Source organism: Lampetra fluviatilis, chromosome 36 (assembly GCF_964198595.1).
Source record: "Lampetra fluviatilis chromosome 36, kcLamFluv1.1, whole genome shotgun sequence".
Lineage (NCBI taxonomy): Eukaryota > Metazoa > Chordata > Hyperoartia > Petromyzontiformes > Petromyzontidae > Lampetra > Lampetra fluviatilis.
The window spans coordinates 10,486,760-10,513,853 of record NC_136310.1 but is presented as its reverse complement, the minus strand read 5'-3'; the positions used below and the strand labels follow the sequence as shown (position 1 = coordinate 10,513,853).

Below are 27,094 nucleotides of genomic sequence, written 5' to 3'. Positions count from 1 at the left end.
TCCAATGATTACTCAGTTTGTAACTATAATCACGGTTGAAATTATGTCTGTGTTTGTATATTTGTATGGCTTCGTGTACCCCCGCTCAGTCTCACTCCAAATTCTTGGCGTCACCTTTGATTCCTCAATTTTCTTCACGTTCCACATCGTCAACGCCACTCGCACGTTGCCGCTTCCATCTTTACAACATCAAGAAAATTCGCCTCCCTCATCACCGCTGCCAAACTCCCCTTAGTCATCGTTTGTCTGGATTATTGCAACTCGCTCCTGGTCGGTCTCCCTGCCTACGCCCTCGCCATCGCCCCTCTTCTACAAATTGAAAACTCGGCTGCACGCACCCCGCCGTCTTGCACCTCCCCTTCACCTCTCATTGCTCCCCCTCCTTCAACAATTTCACCGACTTCCTATCTATCGCCGCTGCCTCTTTAAATTGCTCACCTTAGTTTTCAAAGCTTACCTCTCGTCTCTCATTTCCTTTTATGTCCCATCACGCCTGCTCCGGTCAGAAGCTGCCCATCGTCTTGCTGTCCCTCCTCCACCCTGCGCACAATCTCGCCTTCGCTCCTTCTCTCTGCTTGCCCCCTTCCACTGGAGCAAACTCCCTCTCCACATCCGCCTCTCCCCTTTGCTTTCCTTTTTTCGCACTGCCTTCAGGTCCTATCTCTTTTCTATACTTCCTTTTCCCGTCCGATTCCGCCACCCCTACCAGCACCACCTAACTAACCAAACCCCCAGCCAGTGTGAAGTGCGGACAAACAACAATCTTCACTGACGTGGTGTGAGCGAGGCATCATACAGCAGTGCATTTGTAGTGACTTCATAGATGTCACCATGCTGTGGGTGCAGTACCGGCCCTAGGGAGGCACGGCGTGTGGGTAATAACATCAATGGATGTCACCAGGCTGTAAGGACAGTACCGGTCCGAGCGGGCATGGTGTGAGCTTGACCCGAAAGGAAGGTCATGACAGTCTAGTTGACCCGGGTGGACACGTGACCAGTTAAGGTAACAGAGGGGCCCCCGAGGAGGGGGCTGTAAGGGTCACGTGATGGAACCGAGGTTCTTCGTGAAGGTTCTGGAAAAGAGGCGTGGCCAGGGATGGAGCCGGCCACGCTGAAGAGAATATAAGAATATAAGCCGAATCCCGAGAGGGCTCTGGGCTGTCCATCCCGGGGAAGAAACCCTTCATCTTCGTTCTACGGTTCGCGAGTCTTCAAGCACGTGGTCCGGGCAGTATGCTGTTAGCCCCGGCCCACGTTAGCAGTTGTTACGTAGTTAGCCAGGGTGGTCACCACCCTGGGTCGTTGTGTTAAGTTGTCCTGCTGCGTTCAAGAATAAAATACGCTGCCTCCAAGTTGAAGAGCACGTCTCAGTTGAACCCACTGCACATTGACAGAAAAAGTTATACATTTAATCGATGCTATTGATTGATATTTCAAATCTGTATGCAATTGAACGTGGCACGGATTTGAACAAATTGAGTTGTAGAGGAGAGTCTTGAATATCCGCGGATGGTTATGTTTTGAGAAAGTGCCGCGAAAGACAAAACCACGATATTCAACACTTAAGCCTTACTTAAATAATGGGGTTAACTACATGGCAACCAAAGATCTACATCACAAATGAAATAAGTACCGTACTGTATGCCAAATAAACTAGAAACAAAAAAATGGAAATAAACATTTTAAAATCGATACAAAAACATTCCTAGACAATAAGTAGTAGTATATATACTGAATAAATATTGTGCTTACCGATGATGATGTTGATCCAAAAGCATCTGTGTGCCTGTCTTTGTCCGCGAGTGGGGGAGCGGTGGTGCTACGGTTAGCGTGCTACGAACCCGGCGACCCGAGTTCGATTCCCGCTCACGACCAACACCAGTGACGATTATCTGAACCGGTCCTGGGCCTCCCCTACGTCGACTCAGCCTCAAATGATTACATGGTGCGGTGTGTAAACGTCACCACTAGGGAGACAAAGGCGGCCAGGCGCGGTGCCGGCCGCCTGCCGCCCTCATGTGCCGTGCCGGCCTTCATCGGTGCTGCTCGCTAACAGCACTTGCCCCCCAGCAGTCCGTTGACAGGCTACACGGGGGATCTTTGTCTTTGCCCACGAGATGCTCGCACGGCTGTGGGGTTGAGGTGCCACCGACTGCCTCCTGTCCCATGTCCGCCCCGCACCACGCTGCCAGCAGATGAGACAGTTCGTAGTAGACAACGATGCAGTACTCTCGGGTCGAGTATAGTCGTGAAAGGCCAAAATTAACCCCCGCGATAGATCAATTGGAACACAAAGAGGTTGCCCACGAGAAGTCGATGAACCCGCGGTATTCGAGGGTCTCCTGTCTTGACAATGTAGCAACTCTCATAGATGGCACCTGGGGTCTCGTTTGTCTCCACGAAGGAGCGCCCAGTCCACGAGGTTTGATGGCACCCATTGCTCACGACGGGCAGTATCGATGTTTGCCCCGCTGCTAAATATAAAACTACAAACTGTTTTGGCGTAACACGTAGCAGGCTTTCGCGAACAATATTATCAATAAAATAAGTTTTTTGGGTTAGATCGCCTAAATATAAATGCAAGGCCGTACGTAGCCATGGAGTCAACATTGGGGGGGACCGAATCTTCCAGGGTGGCTGTGGGTCCCAACCCAGAAAAATATCTAAATCTGCCTAAAATATAAAAAATGTCACTAACACATTCGATGGACTTTTTTTTACAATAATGTCTGATAGTGTATTGTATTACATTGCTCTGTTTTTTTCTTTTTCACATTTTCTTGTTTCATTGTATGTAGAGATTAGTACAACCGTAACCACAATCATATAAACAGAAATCTATGCATTGATGTATATGAAGACAAGTCCAGATATTGTGGCCAAGGTTTAGGAAATTGTTGTTTTTATTTACATAGCATAGCAATTATTATTATTTTAAAATATTTTTATCGAACTATATTGGGGGGATATTTTGAGCATATTTTAATATTGGGGGGGGGGGATGTGTCCCCCCCCCCCAATATATATTATAATTACGGCCTTGTATAAATGTGTCGGTAAATCCGCCACCACCCGACACAGCCAATTAGTAAGGTTTGTCCCGTGAACAGAACATGCCAATTCGTTACTAGGGGCCGTCCATAAATGACGTCACGCAACTAGAGGGGGGTTCAGACATTTGTGACGATGTGTGGCAAGGGGGGGGGGGGGGGTTGAGAAATGTGACGTCACATCAAAATGCACAACTTTCAATAAATATAGACAACACATAGTAGTAGGTTTTTACCCTTTTAAAGTGGTACAAAACTGACACCTTTATTCAAGGCATCATGTTTGCAATAACCACAACACAAGTAGTGAAAAAAGCAAACAAAAAGAAGCAACTCTGATAATGATAATAACTCGGCAAGACCGACTGAGCAGCTCGTTGCCACAAGCGACCTGGCGATCACGAATGATGGCTCAACGGAGTGGCTGCTCACCATCATCACGGGGGACATTTATAGCAGCAGCCACGTACTCTGAAACGCGTCACGTTGATTCTACAACGTGGAGAGAACAACAAACGTAAGGACCCAGACCAAAATAAGTAATACTAGATTTGAAGCTTTCGTGACTGCAATGATTCATATTCTTAGGTTTTTTCGGTAAAGTCACGTAGGTAAAACATTAAAATTAATGAAAGTAAAATAAAACAAAATAAAAATAAAAATCACGACGTTTCGGAGGCAACACAAGTCTCCGTCATCAGGTGGGACCATCACAGCCGAATTAGCTGCATCAAGTGAAGCAATGATTCAAGATGTAATCCCTTATAAGCAAGTTGAAGGGAGGTGGAGAGGGGGGGGGGTTGGAGAGCTTATCAGACTGTGGTAGCCAATGAATGGAAACGTATTGGGAGGGAGGAGGAGCGGTGATCAAAGACTGCACGTAGTGCTCAACACAATGAATGGAGACGTGTCGGGACGGAGGGTGAGCGGTGATCAAAGAACAATGAAGAGATTACTGTTAAACACTGGGGATGTTAACATTCGGTGAAGTAAATTAAAAAAGTGCCTGTCAGATAAGATGGTCCAAAAAGTGTAATTAAGTCTTTTTTGCGTGGTTAATAACATCTTTCCAGTGATTACTAAGTTTGTACCCATCATCACGGTTGAAATTGTGTCTGTGTTTGTATATTTGTATGGCTTCGTGTACAAACCTTTGATGGTAGCCAGTAGGTTTGCAGAGAACCTTGGTATCGGAAAAGACAATTTCATGAGAGCCCACAGAGTTGTAGCAATGATCGGCAACGGCCGAAGAATCAGTTCTGCCGTGTTTCAGATCTGACTTGTGCTCGCGGACACGATCAGAAACATGACGTTTCGTTTCTCCAATGTAGCAATCACCACAAATGCAACTCAATTTGTAGACTCCAGGATACTGTAAGTCAGGAACGACATCCTTCACAGATGGAATCAGATCACGGATTTTATGCACTGTACTGAATCGGACTTGGATCTTATGTTTGTTTAGAATTTTAAAAATAGCAGGCGTGACCAAAAAGATCTCCAAAATTCTAAACAAACATAAGATCCAAGTCCGATTCAGTACAGTGCATAAAATCCGTGATCTGATTCCATCTGTGAAGGATGTCGTTCCTGACTTACAGTATCCTGGAGTCTACAAATTGAGTTGCATTTGTGGTGATTGCTACATTGGAGAAACGAAACGTCATGTTTCTGATCGTGTCCGCGAGCACAAGTCAGATCTGAAACACGGCAGAACTGATTCTTCGGCCGTTGCCGATCATTGCTACAACTCTGTGGGCTCTCATGAAATTGTCTTTTCCGATACCAAGGTTCTCTGCAAACCTACTGGCTACCATCAAAGGTTTGTACACGAAGCCATACAAATATACAAACACAGACACAATTTCAACCGTGATGATGGGTACAAACTTAGTAATCACTGGAAAGATGTTATTAACCACGCAAAAAAGACTTAATTACACTTTTTGGACCATCTTATCTGACAGGCACTATTTTAATTTACTTCACCGAATGTTAACATCCCCAGTGTTTAACAGTAATCTCTTCATTGTTCTTTGATCACCGCTCACCCTCCGTCCCGACACGTCTCCATTCATTGTGTTTAGCACTACGTGCAGTCTTTGATCACCGCTCACCCTCCGTCCCGACACGTTTCCATTCATTGTGTTGAGCACTACGTGATGTCTTTGATCACCGCTCACCCTCTGTCCCGACACGTCTCCATTCATTGTGTTGAGCACTACGTGCAGTCTTTGATCACCGCTCACCCTCCGTCCCGACACGTCTCCATTCATTGTGTTGAACACTACGTGCAGTCTTTGATCACCGCTCCTCCTCCCTCCCGACACGTGTCCATTCATTGGCTACCACAGTCTGATAAGCTCTCCAAACCCCCTTCCCCTCTCCACCTCCCTTCAACTTGCTTATAAGGGATTACATCTTGAATCATTGCTTCACTTGATGCAGCTAATTCGGCTGTGACGGTCCCACCTGATGACGGAGACTTGTGTTGCCTCCGAAACGTCGTGATTTTTATTTTTATTTTGTTTTATTTTACTTTCATTAATTTTAATGTTTTACCTACGTGACTTTACCGAAAAAACCTAAGAAAATAAGTAATATTACAAAAAAACTTTTCAAAAACACGCTTTAATGAAATGTAGCGTACGAGTAATGGAAGAACTCCACGACTCCAGGAACTGGCCCCAAGACTTGCCATAACGTAAGGGGCCGTGGCCGATTACAGCCAACGTCAGTTTACCGTGGACAATTAGACCCAAGCCGAAACATAACATATAAAAAATAATGTTTTAAAATGTGTTTTATATTTTTTATGATAGAATATAGTATTGTCATCAGTGTGACATAAGTATACCAAGTTTTCAGTCGATACCACATTGGGAAGTGGGTAAAAGTTGAGTTACAAGATTTGAGGATACAACAACGACAACAACAGACAGAGTGAGTTAAATTAAAGCGTGTAAAAATCCACGCCACCATCATCATCATCATCACTTGTGCTCGCTCTTGGCGGTTTGCAGCTGCTGCTGCTGCTGGTCTAAGCGACTGTCCCGCACGAAGCTGGAATTTATTGTTTGGGTGTAATCGCGCGCGTGCGTGCGGTGTTTGGGCTTTTCTAAAGAGTCAAATAAATAGCGCGCTCCATTCGCCTCTCTGTGTCCTCTGACCAAATCGCCTGGCGCGCACGCAGCCTCTGCACATCTTGAGCCTCGATATGATTTCGATTGGCAACTACCTGTGCATACAACAGAGTTGCTTGTGGGCTGCTAAGGGGAAATGAGACGTTTTGGCGGTACACCGGTGCAGCATAACACACACCCGTCCTCATGACACAGTCTAAAATAATAATCTAAATTTTAACTGACGTTCTTTTTCCGACTGCTTAGACATCACGAAAACTGATTTTGACGAACCAGGACCACCCTGCAAGATTTTCTCACCGGGGTTTTGCGAATCGCGAGATAATAAATTATTTTTTTAGCTTATTCTATACCGCACACCACCAGTGCACCGCCGATACGTTCATAATAAATAATAATAATAGTTCAATTTGTAACGCGCGCAAATTTGCAGACGTAGTGGCCGCAACTCAGAGGCGCGGAGCCAAGCTCAGAGTCGCTCAAAAACATGATTGTAGAGGTGAGTTTTTAAGTCTCTCTTGAAGGAGGCGATTGAGGTGATGCTGCGAATGTGCAGAGGGATATCGTTCCAGAATGTTGGGGCTGCCATAAAGCGACATACATCGTTGTTATACTGTTCTGTCTATGCTCCGAGCTTTCACGACTCGCTCTGCACAGACTCGTCATCGCCGTCGTCTCGCGTGGCAATTAAAGATTTCATTCAAAGAACCGGTCCAGGTCCCGCTGATCCTGGGCGTCTTCGTGTTTTTGTCACGAAAAATTGTTTCCTTCATGCAGCCGAGAAAGGCCTCATTCTGAAAGAAACATTGGACCCCCTCATGGGTTTGACGAATAACGACGTATGACCCTAAATGATCTTTGAGCCAGAACAAAAAAGAACCCAAACAAAAAACGTCACCACAATTTTACGGATATTATTTTTTTATAATCATTCCACCGATATCTTAAACGCTTTTGGAAATAAAATAAAAACGTGCCGTGGACATGTGGCTCTTTTGGAGGGGATTGAAATTTCACGGATATTTTACGGCATCATTCATATAGCCAGTCGTCGGAATTCGGCTGGATGGCTTGTTATTGAGAGAGGTCGTGGTCATCGTAGAATCGCTGGAATGTGGTTCTATGTTTAAAGGGCAAAATTAAATGGGGCCATGGGAGTGGGTGATGGGGTGCAGATGGGTGCGAGTGGCAGTGTGGCTGACAATTTGGCCTGGCGGCAAAAACGCAGCGAGTTGACACGAGTTGGTACAGGTGGTGCACCTGCTAATCATCTCTGGCCAGCTAGCCCACGACATCTGGGTCTGCCCTGTGACCTCTCGAGCGAGCCTTCGACGCTTCACGTGGCCTCAATGCGCACCTAGCCTGGCACAAGTGCTGCGGTGACGTCGCCGTTATTTCGTGGCAGCTGGCTGCTGCTGTTGTTGTACAGTTAAAGGAGTTGCAGTGAGTGGCTTTGAGCAATGTTTGTAAGTCACTGCTTGGAATATAAGCAGATTTTCAGTCTGATAAAAAGAACAAGTGCAACTTCATGGGAAGCCAAATATAATTAACGCTGGGTTATCTTTGAACAGCGTATCCAGGTTGTGAAGTAATCGTGTTTGTGAAAAATTCATATAAATGTACTTTGATGTAATTCTACTAATGCGAGCTTCTACCATTAGCTGCTTGTAACTCACGACTCTATTACTATAAGAATCTTAAAAACACAAACATTCTGTGTCTACACTCCCATTCTACATACGTACACAATAACATGTTTTTTTTAATTTAACACGTAGGCTTTCGCCACCAATATTATCCATAATAGAGCTTTTTGGGTTACATTGCGTACATATAAATGCGTCGTTTAACCCTCCACCACCCGACACAGTCAATTGGTAAACAAAACGAGCGTGGTTAATTCGTTACGAGCACATTGGCATGTGTTCTTTATGTGACAAACCTTACTAATTGGCTGTGTCGGGTGGTGGCGGGTTTAACGACACATTTATATTTACGCAATGTAACCCAAAAACCTCCATTATGCATAACACGTTTTTAACGTTTAATAGAAAAAAAAATATTATCCGTATTTTTTTTATTTATCTGTGACAAAAATCAATGCGACTACCACGGTGAGAGAGAGAAGACACACGCGAACTCGTCGGGGTTGGGATGGAACCCACGACCTCCTGCGTACCAGATGACATCCAAGGACTCGCTCGGGGGCCTTTTTAAAACAACTTTAATTTTTTCCTAAAGATGTCAGGCACACAGCGTGTGTATGCGCAACTCGACAAACACACTTGTCGGTACAGCACCATTGATAACACGTGGATAGAGTATACAACACATCCTGGAAATCTCAGTCTCTCGTGCTCGCAGGCCATAGATGTGTGTAATGTGGATCACAGCATTGATTAAAGGGCTTACCTTTAATTGCAATAGGTTGTTTGTAATCACAGTACAGACAGGGCCCCGCAGTACAGACAGGGCCCCGCAGTACAGACAGGGCCCCCCAGTACAGACGAGTTCATTTCACATTGATTCAGGATTTTTCTTGAATTGCAGGAATTTATTTGGAGGCCTTTCATCTGCCAGGCCAAACCTCAATGCTTCTGCACTTGGCAGCGACAACACTGGAACATCAGAGGGGCTTGTCAAACCCATCAGAGAGTTTACATCGCCCCTTAAGCCGTCGAGCTGCCTCCATCGCAGAGACAGCCTCTTGTTCCTGGTTACAAAAGTCGGCATTTCACCATATAATACAGTGACATTACATTGTACAGTCATTTTCTATCCACCGCTGGCTCAAGGCATCCCCCCCCCCCTAAATGCATCAGTCACAAGGGATTATTTGACCATGCTTCACCATTCGTGTCGGTGTTGGGGGGGGGGTGTTGGCGCTCAGGACCGGGTTCAGATATTCCACCCACCAACTGACATTAGCCACGGCTGGCAATCGAACTATGGGAGCTTTGTCTTGTTTGTTGTCGGGTTTAGATGGCGAGATGCACCAAAAACTGCTCCAACGCCTCGCTCAGTGATCGCTGGCCGGAATAGTTTTTGAGCCCACTCAGTGGCGATTGCAAAAGAGGTGCTGGTTGGATGCAGCAGGCGCCAAATTAATTGCCTGCGTACGAGCAAGCGAGCTATCCTACGGGCTAAGCGTGACCGGCGTTTTGCTTGAACGCCGGCAATGCCGAGCGACGTCACCTCGCGAGGTTCCGCTGCCTCGTGGCCACCAGCGCATTCACCGCGCCGCGTGGCACAAAAGTTACCCGCCTCTACTGAACGTCTATGGAAAAAGAGCTTTAGAGCTCATCGGATTTTTTCAGTATAAATACAGATTCTGATGCTGATTCTGGAAGCCGCTTGCTTTGTATTGTGATCAGCAGGGGGGGGCTTGTGCCTGAAATACTTGAAAAATTGTAGCTGGTCTCAGGAAGGGTCATATTTTATTTAACAATAGTAGCTATGGTATTTCAATTAGAAGTGGCCATCGAATTGGTCCAAAGCCATCCGGTCGAAATCGTCGCCTTGCACTACAAGTGTGGGATTGCTTTTTTTAGTTTTGAAATCGGTGCGATTACCTCACACGTCACTTCCCCTTGGCACAAAACTGGAACCCACAGATCTGCCAAGTCGAGAGAAGAAACAAGAACCAAGCCCCCTCCTGCGTCTAAGCTGTGGCGCGTGCCGCTGGGTTCGGCGCGGCCGCATTCAGATCTGGTAGACGACCTCGGGGGCCTGGTCCTGTGACGTTTGCGAGTTTGAGCGCCGGTTGCGGAACACGGTTTCTCGCAGGATCTGCCAGCCGCGGCCTGACGAGCGGCCGGCGAAGATGGAGGGCGGCACCATCAGCAGGTGCAGCTGCTGTGGCTCCTGCTTGGCGGGGCTGTACGTGTAGTTGTCGCTCCCGTACTCCTCCTCGGGCCCCTCCGCCTCCGCGGCGCCTTTGCCGCCCTTTGGCTTCGATTTTTGATTGCGGCTCGTGTAGCTCTTGATGTTGTGCATGGCGTTGTCGCTGCATTCTTCTATCCTGTGAACAGACGGCACACCGATCAGCTCCGCCACGGAGCCAGATTCGCGCGTCTGCCGTGGGCCGGTGAAGGCTCACGGCAGCTTTGTTTTGGCTCTTCGCGTACGCGCCTTTCCAAGGCACTCGTGCGCAAAAAACACTCCGCGGCGCGGAACGAAGCAGCCGCGGCACTTGGCGTGACACGGAAGTATGTAGGAACATTGGTCATGACTAGTCCAGTGCATCGCGAATGCGCATCGATCGCACACTGAAGTAGGCTCTCTGAAACAACAGCGCCGTTTTGAGTTCATTTCAGAATTGGTTCGGCGATGGATCTCGAACGTGAGCTCGGTAGCAGTGTTCCAGGCCTTTGGGCCGGAGACCCCCGAAACTGCGCCGGCCGTATCGCGCGCGAGGTTTACACGCGGCGGTCGCAGCGGGAGGTCGCCGCGAGCCGCGGATCGGAGTCGGAGTCGATTTGGGTCTGTTGAAGATGCTAGGCACTGATCGGCGAAATGGGATGGAGCAGCGAATGACAAAAAATGTAATTGTACGGGTGAAAATTGCGCGGGTGCCGTCGATGTGTGGCAGTGGGGTGGACCCGGTGAGGGGTGAGGGTGTCGCACCGGAGGAACCAGCGCTTATCCAGGTCGTAGCCTCCTCCGAACCAGCCGATGCGGGGCCACAGAGCGCGAGGCATCCGCCTCTCCAGCAGAATCGTGCTGGCCGCCACCTGTTGTCATTGTCGTACCAAAAAAAAACCTTACATGAGCCAATCCTCTGGATGGGAAAGCAAGCACAGCCGATGCAGTCCCCTCTGCTTCATTTACACCCAAAGCAAATTCCTCCATCTGAGTCTATTTCAAGGTCTCCCCCCACCCCCCCATACCTCTCCACCCTTCTCACTCCACTCACCACGACAAAACCACCGCGCCCTACGGAGCACGTGTAACAATCTGCTCATCGCACCCAGAACCAGGCTGAGCGGAGTCTCTCCGTAGCTGCACTGGCAGCCGTCTGGAACTCTCTCCCACTACTGCACATGTGTAGCATCCAAGCACCTAAACTTATCCTAAACTTAACAAACTTTTACATTTTTATATTTTACCAGGTAAGGCCCCACTGAGCTACGTAGCTCTTTTTCGGAAGCGACCTGGTCATCACGAATGACAGCTCAACGAAGTGGGTCATCGTGTGGACATTTATAGCAGCTATATACTTTAAACGCGTGTTTCTAAATGTGGAGGGAAAACCCGGAGGACCTGGAGAAATATCCACGTGACCACCGGGAGAACATGCAAGCTCCAAATATAAAGCAAGCGTTAGGGTCGGGATCTAAAACCATGACCTCATGTATACCAGGCGAGGTAGTTAACATCTCGCCACCGTGGCGCCCCATATTTAAGCAGCAGTCCAAGACTTTCACTTATACAGGCTCAACTGTTCAGACTCACCTATTCATGAGTAACTGTTCAGGCTCGCTCCATGCCTCTTGAGTTCTCGATTGAACAATGCGCACGATTTGCGAAATGTACACGCGTTGTAAATTGTGTTTGTTATATCGTGCAGGCTGTTGATGCGTATGCACACGTGTGTGTGTGTGCGTGTTAAACGCAGCTTGTGGTGGAGTGGCGGTACACACTGTGCTACGAATCCAACGGTCTGAGTTCGGTCCCTGGCCACGGCGAACGTCAGTGGCGATTACCTGAACAATTTCTGGCCCTCTTCGAGATCAACTGAGCCTCGAATGCGTACCTGGTGGGAAGTTTAAAAATCTCCGTACTGGGCAGGCGGGGCCACGCGCCGCCCTTTCACGCTCCACCAACACCTTTTATCTGTGCTCGCCAACAGCACTTTCCCATCAAAATGTAGCTATAATGGGGGAGGGGGGGACTTTAGTATTTTACACGTGCGTGCGTGCGCGTGTGCCGCGTGTGTGTGTGCACGCGTGGGCGCGCGCGTGTTTGACCTGCGTGCGCCACAGCTCGTCGTGCTCCTGTGCCACTCGCCAATGGGTGTCTCCCATGGAGGCGATGAGCAGGTTGATCATGAGCAGAAAGGCAAAAATCATGTAGAAGACGTAAAGGATTTTGATGATCTCGGGCGTGTTGAGGTCGTAGTTGATCGGAATGTCGAGCAGGCCGAGAAAGAGCTGGAACATGGTGAACCACACGCTGACAAAGCTCTGCCACTGTGGCCAATTTTCAGGATTCATCGTCTGAAAGGTCAGGTGGAATGCTGTGGGGACAAGGGGGGGGGGGGGTGTCAGGCAGGGAGAGGGCGGTATAGCACGACGTCACACTTTTGTGTGGTTTGTCAGACACGTGAATGGAGGCCCTATGTTTTGATTTTCGCAAATAGATGAAAATTGCACACACACATACACGGCATGCTCTGACTCGTCACAAAGAAGTATGCATTGTGGTGCCGGTTCGTATTGACACTGCCAACGGAAATAAAAACCCAAGGCTACCGACACAAAAACTAAATCTGCAAAGCGAAGGGAATCTCAAGGCCAACCAAAATCTGCATCCATGAGGCATTGGTGATGGCAGTTCTACTCTATGTATTTAAATTCAAGACAAAGACAAGACAAATATCCCCCATATAGCCTTAACATACTGTTGGGGCAAGTGCTGTTAGCAAGCACCTATGAAGGCCGGCACTTTGAAACCTTTATTAGTCCTTACCTTAGCAGCGCTCCCACCATATATTCTCAGCAGCTCTCCCGCGATATTTCTCACCTGATGACGATTGCTTGTGTTGCGATCGAAACGTCGTGATATGGTTATTTTTAATATTTTTTTATTATTTGATCTATCTACGTGGCTTTACCGAAAGACCCAAGAATAGAAAAATGTATACATTATTATTAGATCATGTTTGTTTGCATGTTTACCACAAGTCTGTGTGGTGCATGCAGACTTGATGGTGTTTGAACATCCTAACACGTGTTGTATTGCAGAAAGAGTAAAACCTATTCTTATTTTCTCTCCATTAACTTGGCCGGGCTGGGACTTGTTTTTTTTTATTTCCGTGGCTGTGTCCCCCGTGAGGTCTCCCAAGAGACTTAATGACGACGTCTTTACCGCAGGTAAAGCCCATGAGGACCATGAACATGAGCCAGCACACCCGGAAGACGTCCCCGAACAGCATCTGTACGAGAGGGGGGAGCGACGCACACACACACACACGAGCAGCCAATTTTTGTTTTCGAATTTCAAGGAGCCGCGCTGCAGCCCCTGAATGAGCCGCCCGTGGCTCTGGAGCGGCAGGCTGCCGGCGCCTGGCTATGGGGGACGGTGACACAGGGCTCGCTGGCAACGTACGGCTTGAGAAGTTACGTGGAATACATTTGTGGTGCCGTTACCGGAACCGCTACCGATTAAAATAATTCTCATCGACCGCCCATAAATGGGATTGGCCAAACGCGACTTTTGAACGCAGCCACCCCGAAGAAAGTCTCACGAGGGCTGTCCTGTCCTTCGATTAGCACGGTTGGCTACGTACGGTGCGAAATACGTTCAACATACATACACTGTTATTATTTACATGAAACAAAAACATAAAAATTAACCCAATTAACAAGTTGGGTTTGCTTTGTGCCTTGAAAATCAGGGGTCAGAAACCTTCAGCCCACGTTCATAATTAACCCTGTGAATTAATTTCATACATTCCACAAGCTCGGCCACTTCTGTTGCTGCAAAAGGCCTCTCTGTGACGATTATCTGAGCCAGTCCTGGGCCTCTCCTAGGTCAACTCAGCCTCAAATGAGTACCTTGTGTGGTGTGTAAACATGGCCACTAGGGAGACAAAGCTGGCCGGGTGTGGTGCTGGCCAGCCACCCCCTCGTGCGCCGTGCTGGCCTTCATAGGTGTTTGCTAACAGCACTTGCCCCAACAGTCTGTGAAAGGCCACACGGGGGATGTTTATCTTTGCTAATATATCGCCCGCCAAAGATATTTGAAAGTCCTATTCAGCCTTCAGTGTTGAATAGTTTCCCCACCTCTGCTATTGGACATCTGTGAAAACAAGCTTGATAGCTCTGACTCTGATTAAATGCACAAAGCGCGCAACCGGAATATTGGGGATTCACGTCGCACCTTCTGTATCATGACGGTGAACGAGCCCAGCATCTCGATCCCGCGAGCGAAGAACAGCGTGTAGCACCAGCCGAGCACCAGCGCCAGCGACATGGGCACGGACTCCCCCTGGGCGCCCGCGAGCCTCATGACGAAGAGCAGTCCCACGAGGCACGCGTAGCACACCCTGAGGGGGGGGTCCACGCAGCACCACCGTCGTCACGGAGCAGCGGTGGCGGCGGTACAACACCGCGTCGCACAGCTTTGTGGGTGCCACCCAATAGACTGTGGAGCCCGCCCATTCCCTGTTGCCGTCTGAAAACGAATCTCCTTAGAAGCGCTTTTTGCGAGTTTCATTTTTTGTACTCCCCCCACCCCCGCCGCCCGCAACTTCGATTCAGCGCGGTTGGCTACGTACGGCGCAAAATAAGTTTAACATACGTAAATAGGGTACGTATTAGCTCTAGATTGATCGTGACGTGATGATGCATCAGTTCGTCGATTAACATTGACTATTTCTCTCGTTCCCGCTCGCGTATTTTCCCACTACCGTGGGGGTGTCTGCCGCCTCTGTCAAACTTCTCCACTCATTCCTGTCCCTAGGTGCCATCTTCACGTACTCCGCACAGTCCCTCAGATATTCCGTCTCACCACTTGGAGCCCCCTCTCTACAAAACCGGCTTCTCTACGCGGTGGGCGGGAGGGCGGCAGGCGCCTGCGCACAGCGCGGCGCTTGTGGCGTGAGCGTGGAAGGAGAGATCGCGCTGCAGACGTGTGACCCAGTCTGTGAACACGACGCCATCCCAAGAAGCGGCTTTACACTCGCACTGCCTCCTCCGCTTGGAATTGATTACGGGAGACCGAAGGCTGCACTTTTGGGCCGCCTCCGAGAATGAAAACGAATGCAGTTCTTTTAATTTTTGTTTTTATCTCCCGACGGCGTCCGAAGAAGACCTCTGCAAAAATGTGTCCAGCGCCGCTCTCGCGCCCGGCGACTCACGCCCGAAGCAACAACAAATCTGCCGTGTGGTGACAGCAACGCGGGCCGCTCCGGGGGCAGAAAAGTGCAAAGGGCGGGGGGGGGGTGAGGGGGGTTGAAATGCACCGGAGGGGCATCGTCCCCTCTCCCCCCACGGGATCTTTGTTTGTGTGTTTCGTGCGAGACGCGTGAAGGTGCCGGTGGGGGGGGGGGGGGTCTCACATGATGATGTGGAAAGGCCCTCCGGTCACAATGTTTCCAAAGTAGCGCGAGAACCCGATGCGGATCATGTCCGGGATCTAAGTGAGGGCACAGGAAACACGCACAGCCATAACAGTTCATAAAAAAATACAAGTTCGGGGGGAAATAAATCACACGCCTGCCCACGGATGTCATAACGACGCGGCAACATGCGTTCGCTCCTCTGATGTATCTCATTGGCAGCATGTCAGCTGACGGGCTAGCTGTCAAAGCTGTTTTTTATTTATATATGTATTTATATATGCGTAGTCCTTTTCCTCCGATGGCTTTTCTCAAACTTTGGGCAACCATTCATTCAACTGGTCCGGCATTTAACTGGCTAAATGTTCCTCAAAGCAATGAAACTTTACACTGCAGGTTCATTGACATTTTCACGAGAGTTGTGGTGACTCCCCTGTTACAGACGGATGTACCAGAGAGCTGAGCTCTAAATGTTTTCAGTTGTAAAGCTTTAAAATACACTCGATATGACATGGGCCTGTACTGATGCCTGTGTGTGTGTGTGTATGAACCATACTTCGCAATGGTTAGTGCACTACGCTACAAACCCGGCGACCCGAGTTCGATTCCCGCTCACGGCCAACACCGGTGACGATTATCTTAACTGGTCATGGGCCTCCCCTATGTCGACTCAGCCTCAAATGAGTACCTGGTGTGGTGCGTAAAAACATCGCCACTGGGGAGACAAAGGCGGCTGGGCGCGGTGCTGGCCACCCACCCCCTCGCGTACCGTTCCGGCCTTCATAGGTGCTCACTAACAGCACTTGCCCCAACAGTCTGTTACAGGCTATAAGGGGGATTTTTGTTTGTTGTTTTGTGAACCGTAGATGTACGATGTAGATTGGCCACACCCTGTGTGTGTACTCTCGTGTGTAAATTCTGGATAGAAATCGCCTAAATAAGCCACATTTGTTTATTCCCGGAATTATGCAATTCGTGCACCATCTGAGCCGGCAAGATATGTCATCGGTGTAAGGCAACAGTTCGGTGTGGAAATGCAGGGAAGTAAAAAGGGGGGGGGGCCCTATTCGTGGGCAGATGCGTTGGCTGTCTCTCCGTCACCTTTGGCGGAAAGACGGAGGTAGTTTTTTTTTTGCTTGCAACAACGACAAAAGCAGTCGGTTCAAGCGTTTTGTTGTTGTTGTTTACAGTTCACGTGCCGGTCGATTCCACACACGGAGAGACATATACACGCGAACCCCCGTTCCGTCGCCACGATTGTGGAGTCCGCCAAAGTGGAGAGAGGCTTTTTTCTGGGGGGCGGGGGGGGGTTGCAGGGTGAGAGGACGTGGCCAATGATGGCAGCTGCGCCTTTATCTGAAGTGTTCTCGTGTCAGGGGTTGCCACTCGGCGCAATGGCCGTCCACGCAAGCAGGGTCTGGCTGGCGGCATGCGCGTGGGTCTACGGGAGAGAGCGATCACCGTGGCCAGAAAAAACAAGAATAAGCCGCGGAATGAGACAGCGCAGCCTCGTTGTTGGCCACGGCGCGACGACTGACGGAAGGGAACGGAGGGGAGCGTTCTGCACGCGTTTAGAAGTAAACATGCTTACTGAACTAAACTAAAAACTCAACTATTTTTTATTTCACCAGGCAAGGCCCACTGAGCCCTGTAGCTCTTTTTTCAGAAGCGACCTGGCCACGGATGATGGCTCAACGACGTGGCTCACCGCATGGAAATGTATCGCAGCCAAATACTCTAAACGCGTGGTGATGTTCATTCTAAATGTGGAGGGAAAAACCGGAGGACCCGGAGAAAAATCCACGCGACTACGAGGAGAAGCAGGCGTCAGGGTTTGGATTGAACCCACAATCTAGTATACTAGATTTGTGTTTCTATTTCATTGATACCTGATGATGATTGCTTGTGTTGCAATCGAAACGTCGTATGCTAGTATTTAATTTATTATTTTTTCTTGATACGTGACTTTACCGAAAGAACCAAAGAGTAATTCCTGCAGTCACGAAAGCTCCAAATTAAGCCACAACCTCCTGTATACCCGGCGAGGTAGCTAACATCTCCGAGCCACCGTGGCTGCTGACGTGCTGCACATTCCTCTCGTTGCGTTTCGCCGCAACCCAAGTGCAGCGTTTGCCGCTCGGCAAAGAGAGAGAGAGGATGGGGTGAGAGGTGGGGGGAGGGCCCCCCCCGGGGAGGGCCCCCCCCCTTTGCGAGCGACAGAGAGAGACCCAAAACCCACGACCTCCAGGCGAGGTAGTTAACGCATCGCCACCGCGGTGTGCTGAGAAACGTGGGCAACGACACAGAGATACTCGGGAGTACGGAGCGTGCGTGACACCGGGCGGGCTGGACACAGAGCGGACGCGGCGGCCGCAGGGCCCCTCTCACCTCCAGGAGGAGGATGGTGATGGCCCCCAGGATGCTTATGATCTCGCCCCCGAGACGCACAAAGTCCAGCTGTGTTTGGTAGCTCTCCTGCACGGCCAGGCACACGGGTGGGGGGGGGGGGGGGGGAGGGCACGGTACGTCCATCAAAACGATCGGGGCAATGTCACTCGCCAATATCATTCGCCAATGGTAGCCACTGCTCCACTTGGTCTTGTGTACAATGTCCAGGCAACATCTGAGACTGGAGCTTGCCCTATACACAGAGCGGTCGGCAGGAGTGGCCTGCTGCTGCTGCTGCTCCGTGTGTAGGTGTGGTGCAACAGCGCAGCGGCCGCATCGGCCAGTCACCTCGGTCAGTCAACCCACGGCACCTGGATCTGTCCCGCGACCTCCGAGCCTTCGGCCTTAAGGAGCACACAGCCTGGAACAGGCTCCATGGGGAGGTCACCGCCACTTAGTGGCGAATGGCGGTTGTTGTTGTTGTTTGTGCGACTGCACTTGGGAAAACGGACCAAGGGACACGTGGCGCTGGGCTATGGAGAGGGGTGTGGGGGTGAGTGCGAGGTGACGAGTGAAGGCTGTGGGGGGCTCTTGCCGGTGGCAGTGGCAGATTGTCGATAGATGCTGAAGGTCGCCAACGGTGGGACAAAAATGTCTGTCGTGTCACGAGAATGACGCCGGGTAGATTCGCTCCGTCCCACTGCACTGCAGTTTTTCGTCGCCTATTTGTTCTCGATAATGTTCAACATTGAATGGTTTCTATTTTCTAACTCTTTTACTTGGTGATTTAAATCACGCACTCAGCTCGCTCGGACCTCGCCATCTACTCCCGAGAGGCAGTTTCCCAGCTCGTCGCTCAGATGGCACGGGCTCTGCTGCACGGAACGGAGTAGGAAATCCACCTTGGTCCAATCCCCCCCCCCCGCCCGCCCACGACCTCTTCACAACCCGACACCTCGAGCACCACCAGCCGACGGACCCTGCCGGGAGTTGCCACCACCTGGCACCCTGGATGGCTATGCCCACCCCCAGGTGCCAGCGTGATGGCTGCGTTAAAGACACGATGCCCTTCGCGGGGGATGGGGGGGGGGGTCTGTGACTAAGCCGGGCAGCACCCGCCGCCACCTGGAGACGTGGCGTGCCATGGCAGCCAGACGCCCGGCACGCCGGAGTCACTCCGACACGCTTCCTCCCTCTAACGTCGCGAAGCCTCCCTCCAAAGAATGTCGAGAAGCACGCGATTTGGTGCTGGCGATAACAACCGCGTTTGCAAAATGCGATTTGTGAATTTCATGTCTTGCCTGTGCAGCATCGATTGTTCAATTGCTTGACGTGCACATTTTTATCGAGGGTCCGTGTGTTGTCTGTTGCTTTGCTGCCTTGCCCGAGAGTGGTAATCGGTGTAATTACCCACGATACACTTATACACTTTTATCTATTTGACGTATTTATGTTTAGTGACTTGCTCATCTGTCCTATACTTTGCACTCCGATCGTTTTTTTTGCATCGTTCGTTCTTGCAACTTTCTGACCTCGCGCCCCTCTACTGGAACATCTCACTGGGGAAAAAAGAGCTTTATAGCTTATCGGATTTCTCCAGGGATAAGTTAGATTCTGACTCTGACTGTGACTCGTCAAAAAACTACAACCACAGCAATTTACCGATGACTTATTAAAGTCATAGAGTAGAAGCCCTCTTAACACTACTATACACTACAATACACTACTATACACTACACTATACACTATAATACTAAACACTACACTACTACACACTGCACTATACACTACACTATTATACACTACACTTCTATACACTACACTATACACTTCAATACACTACACTACTATACACTACACTATACACTATAATACTACACACTACACTACTACACACTACACTATACACTACACTATACACTACAATACACTACTATACACTACACTACTATACACTACTACACACTACACTACTATACACTACACTACTATACACTACACTACTACTCACTACACTACTATACACTACACTACTATACACTACACCACTATACACTACACTAAACACTACACTACTATACACTACTATACACTACACTATATACTACGCTACTATACACTACACTACTATACACTACTACTCACTACACTACTATACACTACACTATACACTACTATACACTACACTATACACTACACTACTAAACACTACACTACTATACACTACACTATACACTACACATTGGGCTCTACGGAGGCCCGTCGTTAAGCGGTTTAGACGTTACGAGGGGTTCTGCTGTGCTCTGTATTTTTGGCATCATTCACCAAAAAGAGAGGCCAACAACACAACACCTTTTGCCGTCTTTTCGTAAAAAATAAAAATAAAATGTTTTGCAAATGTCGCGCGTCGTGTGTCAGGTCAGGAGCGTAACAGGCGCGAACGTTGCGTCAGTAGGACCTGCCGGCTGTCACCGGTTTGGGCCACCGTGCCGAGTTGTCAGCCAAAAAACAAGAAAAACGAGAAAAAAAATCAACCAACCAACCCCCGAATAACGTGCGGCTAAGAAACCGGTTGCAAAAACTCACCCCGGTGGGTTTTTTTTTCGCCACCTGTCAGAGTCCACGGAAACCCTCGAGCAGAGAGAGCGAGAGGGCTTTTCATAACAACTCAAACGGGAGCCAAAAATGCAAAGGCGGCTGACAGCCGATACCGTGGCGATGGTATCGTCTGGCATCCGCTGATTCAGCTGGTTTGGTACAAATTAATGCCTGAGATAACAAATCGTGGACCTCTGTATGAACCCCCACCCCCCTCTCCCCCATTGCAACAGCTGCAGGTTTACTGTGTCAAGAGTGGAACAGACTCAGTGGGGCTCAAAATAGGGATGATTGCAAAATGCAGCTTAACTGACCCCCCCACCTCCCCCGCCCCAAGCGATGGGTGAAGTTGGCACGCACGGACAGGGGTTTCTGGACGAGGATGACGTCGTCGCGTGGGTCCGTGGCGTTGTCTCTGCGCATCATTAGGGGCCGGTAGATGCAGGCGAGCGAGAAGCTGATGATGTAGACCATGTAGAGCATGGTCCACATGCGGAAGTAGCGCCGCCCGTACCGCGTCCACTTGATGTTGATCAGCTCCTTCACGGGGGTCACCTCCAGGATCTGGCGAGCCTGAGGGGTGGCAAAGCAATTTGACCCCGTCGTCAGCAAGTTGCCGGCGTTGTTGGACGTTTAGCCCAGCACCAGCTCAGAACCTTTATTGAGACTGGAAGAATCCCATGAGCTGTGAAGCTCGTTTTGTCCAGTAGGGGCAGGTCAGAGAGTTTCAGCAAGAAACGATACAAAAAGCGACCGCAGTGCAAAGTATAGGGAAGCCAAGCAAGTCACTAAAAAAAGAAAAGTAAATGAAGAATAAAAGTACAAATTGTACAAACACATCACGTGAGCACGTGGCGGTCGGTGCTTCTCTGAGAAAGAAGCACGGTGGTGGTGCAAGATGGTGGTGGTGCAAGGTGGCGGTGGTGCAAGGTGGCAATGGTGGTGGTGCAAGGTGATGGTGGTGGTGCAAGGTGATGGTGGTGGTCCAAGGTGGCGGAGGTGGTGCAAGGTGGTGGCGGTGGTACAAGGTGGTGGTGGCGGTGGTGCAAGGTGGTGGTGGTGATGGTGCAAGGTGGTGGTGGTGGCGGTGGTGGTGGTGCAAGGTGGTGGTGGTGGTGCATGGTGGTGGTGCAAGGTGGTGGCGGTGGTGGTGGTGGTGCAAGGTGGTGGTGGTGCAAGGTGATGGCGGTGGTGGTGGTGCATGGTGGTGGTGGTGCAAGGTGGTGGCGGTGGTGGTGGTGCAAGGTGGTAGTGGTGGTGGTGCAAGGTGGTGCAAGGTGGTGGTGGCGGTGGCGGTGGTGGCGCAAGGTGGCGCGCTCTGTCAGACCTCGCGCTTGTGGCTCGTGGTGATGATCTCCAGCACCGAGCGATCGTCCTCCCACGAGTCGATCTCGCTGAGGTCATACAGGGTGGACGTCACGGTGCCCAGCGACCACTGCACCACTCTGCGACGCTTCACCAGGTGCTGGAACATCTGTCAACATCGGGCGTCGAACGTCTCCGGTCAAAGCCACCGGAACTGAAGATGGCACAGCCTTGAGACGCCGCCGGCCGTCCAAGTGCGAGACTCACCACCACGTTGCCCTTGGCCGCGGCGAGCTTGAGGGGGGTGTAGCCGTGGTGGTTGAGAATCGACTCGGGGCAAACATCGCCTTCGCCCCACTGCGTGCTCGCCAGGATGAAGTCGTACATCTGGCAAGCGATGATGCGGTTCGTCTGGAGCACCAGCGTGTGGAGGACCGTGTTGCCTGCGTGCCGGGGGAGCGCACATTTGGGTGGGGTGGGGGGTGGCGATGAGGCATTGAGGCGCCGAGACGCTGCTCGTCTCTCGCACACTGAGGGGTGTGCGCGGGCACGCGGCTCCCGATGATTCACGATGCGGCGAGACTGCCAAACGGCAGAAAGGCGGCGGGAGGGGAGGCGCTCCTCACCGCCAACTCTGGGAAGAGGACCGCGCGTGGGGGCGAGTGCTGCGGCCGCCTTCACCTGTCCCACGTGCGGTGAGAAAGGACGCGTTGTGTGACTGGCCGACCGAGGAGGTGCGCGCTCACCGCGGGAGTCCTGCGCGCTGACCCTGGCCCCGTGCTGCAGGAGCAGTCGCACCAGCTCCAGGTTCCCCGTGCTCGCGGCGAACGACAGCACGTACTCGCCTGGGGGGCCCGGGGGGGGAGGAGGTGGGGGGCACACAGCACGCGCACCACACACCATGCACTCGCCCCCCACTCCTCACGTGCGCTGTCTTTGCACTTTTTTTTTTAATCTAAAGTTTACATTTTCACCAACAAAACGTCCCGCAGTTGACGTATTCCACAGTCGGGCGATTCCTTGCCGAGAGGCGCCGATCGCGTGGCACTTATGGCGATGCTCGGAACACCAATGATTCGGGTGGAAAAATGTCCCCCCTTCCATGTGCCCGATCAGCGTGGCCGAGATACATTTTAGGGTGGCGGGTGAACGTCGGTTGAGGGATGTTTCAAGGTAGTAGGCCTCGTGTGGCCGCAGGGCGTGTATGACATTAAGTCCTAACTAAACTGTAAAACTAAAAATATATTTTATTTTACCAGGTAAGGCTCCACTGAGCTATTTAGCTATTTTTAAAAAGCGACCTGGTCATCACAAACGACAGCTCGACGAAGTGGCCTATCGTCGTGTGGGCATTCAATGCAGCCAAATACTCTGAACGCGTGTTTCTGAACGTGAAGGGAAAAACTCACGCGACCACCTAGCCACCATGATGATGATAATGATGAGAGAGAGAGAGACGCAAACTTCAAATATACAGCAGGCGTCAGGGTCGGGATCAAAGCCACGACCTCCTGTATACCAGGAGAGGTAGTTAACATCTCCTAGTCACCATGATGATGATAATGATGAGAGAGAGAGAGACGCAAACTTCAAATATACAGCAGGCGTCAGGGTAGGGATCAAAGCCACGACCTCCTGTATACTAGGTGAGGTAGTTAACATCTCCTAGCCAGCGTTGCGCCCAAGTCTATGGCCCCTGGCCCATAGCTAGCCCACTCCTGTTTAAAATTTCTCTTTGGCCAATCTCCTCTCTATCAGGGCAGGGTACAAATATGTCGGGTGAAACCACAGTGAGCACGAGAGTCTGCTGACCCCATGATTTGCGTTGCTCCTAAAAATAGCCTCAGCCATGGCCTCATCGATATCAAAACTCAGCCCTGCGGCTCGAGAGAGAGAGAGCGCAAGTTTTTCTGTGCCGACGGGCTCACTTTAGTCGAGAACAGTGCCGGGTGGTGTCATAAATCTTATTTTTTAAGTCGTTGTTTAAGGCATTATTGCTTGTTTTCACATTTTGTTGTAAGTTCATGGCACCGGGATTTCACCTCAGCCGGTACGTCTCTGTAGATAGGACCGTGTGCTCGGTAGCGTTCCTCAGAGCAGAGTACTCCGATACTTATAGAATCATTGGGGTCACCGTGATCTCACATTATCCTGTGATCTCATATTCTTAGTATTTCAGATCTTAATAAGCTTTGCAACTGATGCTGTGTTTCGTCAAGTTCATTTTCATGGTAACTCGGCATCAACGCAGCCGTGACCACGGTCATAGCGTCGCCGGACCGCGTCGCTACCATCGCCGCGCCACATTGCCGTAGTCGTCACGGCATACTGTGGCTGTACCGTAGTGCGTGTGCTTGCGGTGTTTGTCGGTGAAGTAGGAGCCGGTGGTGCGCGACGACTCCGCGTCCGCCCCGCGTAGCAGCAGCTCCTGCACCAGGTTCACGTTCTGGTTGAGCACGGCGATGTGCAGCGCCGTCTGACCTGCACGGACCGGGGGGCGGGAGAGGCGACGTTAGCCGATTGTGACGCAGCTGACGGCTTCACGGCTGCACGGGGGGTGCCGCTGCCGAGTGTGCGGGCCGGTGTGGCTACACCGGGGCCCCTGGGCTGAAGGGGCTCAGGCACCAGGCCGCAACGGAGCGGGGTATTTGGCAGGGGGCACCCCCCGTTTACTTGCGTGCAACGGCGCCCATGCCCGCCGCCCGCACTACGCCGCCGCTGCTGCGGTCGTGGCGTCCTCATCGTCGATGCCCCGCGGTCGCCACGGGGCCACACGCCCACGTGATCCCGCTCCCTCGCTGCCTCTCCCAGGTTCTGTTCCGCGCTTCTTCCTTTTGGCGCTCCGATCCCCGCTTCCCGCTTCGGCTTCGTCATTCGGTGCGGCTCGCCCAACGCCGACGCGCCGTCATTTGTCATTCACGCCGCGGCCGCCGAGGGGTTCGCGAGACAACGGCGGTCAGGATGTCCTGCCACATCCTCTGGAGCTTTCTGAAACCTCCTTCCGGCACCATGCGTGCCAGCCCGTAACACCGCTCACCCTTTGTAACTCATCCGTGTAGAGTTGTTGTCGCGTTTGTCCCCTGATTATTTCTGAAAGTGTTTTTTTTATTGTTCTCGAATTCCCGCAGCGCTGATGCGCGCACGGCACGGCAAGTGCGCATTACGAAATTGCCTGTGGTGGGATATCCAGCACCGTCCGCTTCCCCTGATAAACTAAACTATTCCTATAAACGATGTTGTATTCTACCATGTAAGGCCCACTGAAAATGATAGCTCAACGAAGTGGCTCATCATCACGTGGACATGTATCGCAGCCAAATACTCTAAACGCGTGGTGATGTTCATTCTAAATGTAGAGGGAAAAAACGGGGAGAGAGAGAGAGACGCAAACTCCAAATATACAGCAGCAGCCGTCGGGATCGAACCCACGATCTCCTGTATACCCGGCGAGGTAGTTAACATCTCCGAGCCACCGTGACTGCTGACCTGCTGTACATTCCTCTCGTTGCGTTCCGCTGCAACCCAAGTGAGAGAGAGAGAAGGTGGGGTGGGGGGTGCCCTGTGGGGGGGGGGGGGGGGCCTCATTCTCCCCTTCCTTGTCGAGTGATAGAGAGACCCACAGCGCGTGACTGTCATGCGCCGGGCTGACAACCGGGCTGACAATCAGGGCTGGATGAAGATTGTGAAGGCCCCTGGGCTACAGGTACTGTGAGGCCCCCAGTAATATTTTCAAAAGGAAAACTAAGTTATAGAAAAATGTAATAATATTTTTACAAGGCTAACAACAAATAAAATTCAGCATTCACAAATAAAAAACTTTTCACTTCATCTCTGGAGTCCTTCCAGCTGGCGAAGGCCCTAAAGCCCCGGGCCTGAATCCGGCCCTGCTGACAATAAACCAGCGGCAGGGGGGGGAATCGTCCCAAGTGCTCCCTCCCTCCCTCGGTTTCGCCACTTTCGCTCAGCTGCGCGCAAAATAAAATATAAACCGGCATTCACTCCCCCCCCCCACCCTTCATCTCGCCGGCCAGCCAACGCCACTTTTTAGGCGATTTAATTTGAGCGTCACAGGCGGCCGCCATGCTTCCAGGCACGCGCCCGCCGCGTTCATCGAAGAGCTCCATCTCGGCCATCTGGCAGTACGCGTAATCCGAGCCACTACGGCTTCCTGCTGACCACGGCCTGACAACAATGTTGTTTGTAGCCAGGCTGGTCCACAGTGGTGTCGCGTGATTGACCATGACCCCCCCCACCCCCACGTCCATATCGCAACCCCCCCACCCCTCTTCATAGTAGCTCTGTGTCTAGACCCCCGTGGCAAAAACAACCGCTACTCGCCACTAAGTGGTAGTGACGTCACCACGAGGCTTGTGCCAGGCCATGTGCACGTTGAGGCCACGTGAAGTGTCGAACACCCGCTGGCAAGAGGTCACGGGGCAGACCCAGGTGCCACGGGTCGACTGACTGAGATGACTGAGATGACTGGCTGATGCACCACCTGTGCCCCCTACTCTGCCAACTTGCTGCATTTTAGCCGCTCGGCGCTCCGCTCATTGTTGTGAGCGTCGCTCCTCTTGTCCTCCGTTGTTGCTGGAGGGCGACTGCCCCCAAACTGTCCAGTAGTAGCACCAGCGTCCTTTACGAGCCTCCTCCACACACTGCCCTGGGGGCACGTGCGGCACCGCACCACCAATGCCCCCGTGTGAGCCCCGGGGGCTCTTCTCGCCTCGTGCGTGGCGCAGCCCGCGGTCGCTCGCATACCGCGGAGCTCGCCCGTGACCCCCTCGTCGTGGAGGGCCACGCGCGGCGGCCGCGTTCCCCTGCGCGCGACCCGGACGCCGGTGTCGTCTCGGGTTCGCGACCTTCACGCAGCGCTCGTTACCCCGGTAGAGGTTGGAGGTCATGGGCTCGTTGATGAGCGTGGGCTCCGCGTCCAGGAGGGCGAGCGCCGCGCCCAGGTTCTCGCACTGCACGGCCACGTGGAGGGCCGTCTCGCCCAGCACCCCTACACCACACCGCACCACACGTTACACCACGCGTTACACCACGCGTTACACCACACCGCACGTTACACCACGCGTTACACCACACCGCAGCACACCGCACCACACGTTACACCACGTGTTACACCACGCGTTACACCACGTGTTACACCACGCGTTACACCACACCGCAGCACACCGCACCACATGTTACACCACGTGTTACACCACGCGTTACACCACGCGTTACACCACACCGCAGCACACCGCACCACACGTTACACCACGTGTTACACCACGCGTTACACCACGCGTTACACCACGCGTTACACCACACCGCAGCAC

The 27,094-nt window shown here is 51.4% G+C and overlaps 1 protein-coding gene across 1 annotated transcript in view; it reads right to left on the bottom strand.

The window, feature by feature from the left end:
• Positions 1-8,494: 8,494 nt before the first annotated feature.
• The window catches only part of LOC144945102 (transient receptor potential cation channel subfamily V member 5-like), a 41,078-nt gene continuing 22,478 nt past the window's right edge, over positions 8,495-27,094 (bottom strand). Inside the window, exons 5-17 of the mRNA XM_078873359.1 lie at positions 26,650-26,772; positions 24,108-24,248; positions 22,514-22,612; positions 22,035-22,210; positions 21,790-21,936; positions 20,823-21,035; positions 17,865-17,951; positions 15,477-15,553; positions 14,297-14,462; positions 13,283-13,349; positions 12,163-12,431; positions 10,820-10,926; positions 8,495-10,214 (exon numbers count right to left, since the gene is read on the bottom strand). Coding sequence (XP_078729485.1) covers positions 9,896-10,214; positions 10,820-10,926; positions 12,163-12,431; positions 13,283-13,349; positions 14,297-14,462; positions 15,477-15,553; positions 17,865-17,951; positions 20,823-21,035; positions 21,790-21,936; positions 22,035-22,210; positions 22,514-22,612; positions 24,108-24,248; positions 26,650-26,772 — 1,991 coding nt within the window. The 3' untranslated portion in view covers positions 8,495-9,895. The remainder of the gene's footprint in view (positions 10,215-10,819; positions 10,927-12,162; positions 12,432-13,282; positions 13,350-14,296; positions 14,463-15,476; positions 15,554-17,864; positions 17,952-20,822; positions 21,036-21,789; positions 21,937-22,034; positions 22,211-22,513; positions 22,613-24,107; positions 24,249-26,649; positions 26,773-27,094) is intronic.